Here is a 4,283-nt window from a genome sequence, read left to right on the forward strand (position 1 = left end):
AATTCCTTTAGGATCCGAAGCATGCTAATACCCAGTCCCTGATCACCATCCCCAACATGGGAACAATTCGAAACAAGGCATTACACACATACGCACACACACACAAACACACACTCTCTCTCTCTCTCTCTCTCTCTATATATATATATATATATATATATATATATATATATATATATATATATATATATATATTAAATAGGGCGGGTTATAAGTGGAGCAGATTAACAATGATCCATACCCGACCCATTTATTAAAAGGGTAAACGGATATGGATCGTAAATAGGTAAACGAATCGAAAATTAAAATCCAAACTCGTAAAACTTTTACGGGTTTGAAGCGAATTAGGGTTAAAATCCACCTGATTGTCAGGTCTAGATTCGAGCCGAACGGATTTAATCGGTTCACATTTTAGATGCTAAAAACCAAATTGCGACTGGATTATCAAAAGGGTACGAACCAAATTAATGAAAAAACTAGAAAGAAGTGGAATTTCGTTTAACCATTTTTGGCGAGGAACCAATTAAGAACCGCATCAAAAATTTTATGTATTCCTTAAAAATCGAGCTAATGTAAAACCAATCAAAATCGATTTACAACCCATTTTTTGCACCTTTTGCTCAAAACCCGTAAAATACCATATTTAATTAAAAAAAACATATCTTACAAGTTAAAAACAAATATATGTTAAGGCCAATACACTTTTTTTATCTTTTATTTTTCTTGTGTCACCTCAACGCTATTTTATTTTTCATTCACTCTCAACATTTTTCAAAACCCAGGAAAAGTTATCTTCACTTTTCATTATTTTTTTTTTTATTTTAAAAGAATATATATATATATATATATATATATATATATGTGTGTGTTATACTAATATTATTTTTTTCAGAGAATTAAAAACCATAAATTTAATATAATTTTGTAACTTTTTAGTGTATATATATATATATATATATATATATATATATATATATATATATATATATATATATATATATATAATGTAAATTAAATATTATGAAAAAAAGAAAAAAAAATATTTTCTAGCCTCAACCAATCAGAGGTAGACAAAAAAAATACAAGAAGACTACCCACACAAGGAAACCCCTAAATCCCAACATATATCAACAACTGCCATTTTTAGTAAAATTGTCCAAGATATGAAAGTGCATTTCGATATGACGAATCTACAGAAAGCAATTTTCAAGTGTTTTGAGCATCAAATGCTCAAGATTTTCTTCTAGCCATCATTATATATAAGTTTGGCCAACGTATGTCTAATGTGGAGTATAGCAGTATCCTTAAATATCGACTGGTATCCCAATATTTCCAATTGACGATATATGTTCGGTGTGTCACAAGACATGTTTTGGACTCTTTTTGGAGAGCATACGGTTCATTGTAAACAACTCTTGAGGTTCAAATGTCGACACAATATGGTTAGAAATGTTTTGTTTGACAAATTTAAGATTGTCGGGGTTTCCGCCAACAAAGAGACACCTATGAATTTCTTAACTGATCTGGCAGAAGGAATGTCAACCCTTTGATTGGTTGACGTTTTGGTTTTTGGATAAATTGTAGGGAAACATGTTGGTGTGCACCATACAGGGGTATACCTTCTCGTGGAATTGAGGGTTAGGGATTTCATGGCCGAACATGCTGATTTAAAAGTTACATCATGCAAAGTCACGAAACATGAGCAGTCGTGTATGAAAAATCAACACATGTTCATACCATTTGCGTTGATACGTTTGGTTTTCTCATATCGGATGTGATGAAACTTTCTTAATAGAGTATAATGGATCATACATATAACAATGTTATGTCTTTTAGATCTATAGATGTAATCTTCAAAAAAATTGATTTTGTTATACAAAAAGGTTTAACAGCACAGTTTGTTGTCTGTTAGTTTTCTCACCCATGTAATGTGAAAACTAATTAACTATAAATGGATGTTATTTATTTGTTTTTTTTTTTAAAAAAAAAAAAGAAAAAAAAAAGTTCCGATCCTAATCCGCAAACCACACCTGTAAAACCCATCATACCTTGTGGCCTAAATACATATCCAGTCTACTATTTGTGTGGTGCCTTGTTAGAATGCGGTGTTGGATTTGATGGAACTTAGAGTCCAGCCCAATAGATTGATTGGCTGTAATATATAAAGGCCGAGGAGCCAGTGATGACCCAAATCGAGGATTGGGGCCCACATCTACTGCCCGTTTTTGACTTTCACTTGTTATTAACATTTAACACCCTAGAAGGCTATGTGCAGTTTCAACTTTCAACCTTCAACCGGGAAATAAGCCAAAACACGTGAACCATGGAAATTTGTCGCATTGATTGATAATTTATTACCCAAACAAAGGCATCAACTGCAACTGTTCTAGGGTCAGGGAGAGTGAGAGAAAAAGGGCAGATCCATCGAAAAACAACCACTTGTGTTTTGCCACTCTAGATCCGTTGAAACAAAAATTTTCTGATTCTCGCGGCATCGGCATCGTCGTCGTCGTCATCATCGTCGATTCAACAATGTTTCTGTTTGATTGGTTCTATGGCATCTTGGCCTCCCTCGGTTTATGGCAGAAAGAAGCCAAGATCTTGTTCCTTGGCCTCGATAATGCCGGTAAAACCACCTTGCTTCACATGCTTAAAGACGAGGTGTGTTTTTTTTTTTTATCTATATTCATGTCTGATTTCTGAGCCTTAATTGTTTGTTTTGACCAATTTACCTGTGATTCCGATCCCAATTTTTACTGTTTTCGTTTAATTTGATTTAATCGTCCAGAGATTAGTTCAACATCAACCGACGCAACATCCGACCTCCGAAGAATTGAGTATTGGGAAAATCAAGTTCAAAGCCTTCGATTTGGGAGGTCATCAGATTGCTCGTAGAGTCTGGAAGGATTATTACGCCAAGGTATGTGCTTTCTGCATCTTGATAATATTCAAATCCAATATCTTTAAAATCATTTGATTTGTCTTTCATTGTCTGTTATTTCCATTCCTACAGCATATATATATGTAAATGTATGTGTGTGTCTTTCTGTTCTGGTCGTTAGTTTCAAACGCTCAGATCTTTAGATGCAAAATGCATTTGAGCATAGGTATTAGCAACTTGGAGGATCCTGAATGTGTGTATACACTATATAGATCTAGCCCAAAGAAATCTACTTACAATCTTCTTAGCCTTAGGTATTATGCCAAAATAGTTTGTTGATCTTTGATTTGGCACAAAATATGATATGAAGTCATTGCTGTTAATGGTGTCTAGGAATTTCATTTCCAGGTTCAGAAAGTAACGCTGAACAGAAGTCCTTTGAATGTTTGAGAAATTAATATGAGTTTGATGTATGTAGGTTGATGCAGTAGTGTATCTGGTGGATGCGTATGATAAGGAACGATTTGCAGAGTCAAAGAAGGAGCTGGATGCGCTGCTTTCCGATGAGAATTTGGGGGCAGTGCCATTTCTGATATTGGGGAACAAGATCGACATACCTTATGCTGCCTCTGAGGATGAGTTGAGGTACCACTTGGGTCTCACAGGTGTCACCACAGGGAAAGGGAAAGTGAATCTCCAAGATTCAAGTGTTCGTCCGTTGGAGGTTTTTATGTGCAGCATCGTCCGCAAAATGGGTTACGGTGATGGATTCAAATGGGTCTCTCAATACATCAAGTAAACCCCCCACCCACATATAACCAAAAACCAAAAAATAAAATTTCTATTTCTGATTCTCATTCATTATGTTTTATGTTTATGTTTATGTATGTGGGATTTTGTTATGATGTGGGTGTGTGGATCAAGAACAAACTGCTACTACTCTCCTTCTCTCTCTTTTTGTTTGTTTGTTCAACCTGTAGTGGTTTAGACCGGATTTTAAATTCAATACTCTTTTTCCATTTGCTCTTTCTCTTCTCTACCTTGCTAGAATAAGCTATTCTTCACTAGATCAAGCAAGTAAAAGACTTTCCATCCGATTCCGTGCTTGATGACAAATCATTTTTCTAATTACGAGTGTTTTCAGTGCATAAGCTGTTAAAACCTCAAATTTGCTTTTATAAATAGGAAAAATGTCACCTGAGCACATTAAAGTTATGGCAATTGTCCAATTTGGTCATTATTTTTTTTTTTTGCACATTAGACCATTAAAGTCATGTTTTACTTGTCAATTTAGCCATTTCCCTTAGTTTTAAACGGTTTTCTGGTTGCAATGCCTATATGGATGGCTGATGTGTCGATTATGCTTACGTGTAAGACGTATGTGGAGTGTAGGGAAAGTTGG

The 4,283-nt window shown here is 34.7% G+C and overlaps 1 protein-coding gene across 1 annotated transcript; it reads left to right on the forward strand.

Annotated features, from left to right (window-relative positions):
- Positions 1-2,393: 2,393 nt before the first annotated feature.
- On the forward strand, positions 2,394-3,900 carry SAR2 (secretion-associated RAS GTPase 2). The gene is made up of 3 exons (XM_079013450.1): positions 2,394-2,661; positions 2,789-2,920; positions 3,360-3,900. Exons 1-3 carry the CDS (start codon positions 2,533-2,535, stop codon positions 3,678-3,680), a joined length of 582 nt encoding a protein of 193 aa, XP_078869576.1. The 5' UTR covers positions 2,394-2,532; the 3' UTR covers positions 3,681-3,900.
- The last annotated feature ends 383 nt before the right edge of the window (positions 3,901-4,283 follow it).

Source organism: Lactuca serriola, chromosome 8 (genome assembly GCF_051521515.1).
Source record: "Lactuca serriola cultivar US96UC23 chromosome 8, Lser_US96UC23_V15, whole genome shotgun sequence".
Lineage (NCBI taxonomy): Eukaryota > Viridiplantae > Streptophyta > Magnoliopsida > Asterales > Asteraceae > Lactuca > Lactuca serriola.

Excerpts from the sequence above, each read along its gene's own strand:
- SAR2 (XM_079013450.1), top strand. The coding sequence starts at position 2,533 with ATGTTTCTGTTTGATTGGTTCTATGGCATCTTGGCCTCCCTCGGTTTA. Across the intron at positions 2,662-2,788 it reads TTCACATGCTTAAAGACGAG|AGATTAGTTCAACATCAACC; the intron begins GTGTGTTTTTTT and ends TTAATCGTCCAG. Across the intron at positions 2,921-3,359 it reads GGAAGGATTATTACGCCAAG|GTTGATGCAGTAGTGTATCT; the intron begins GTATGTGCTTTC and ends TGATGTATGTAG.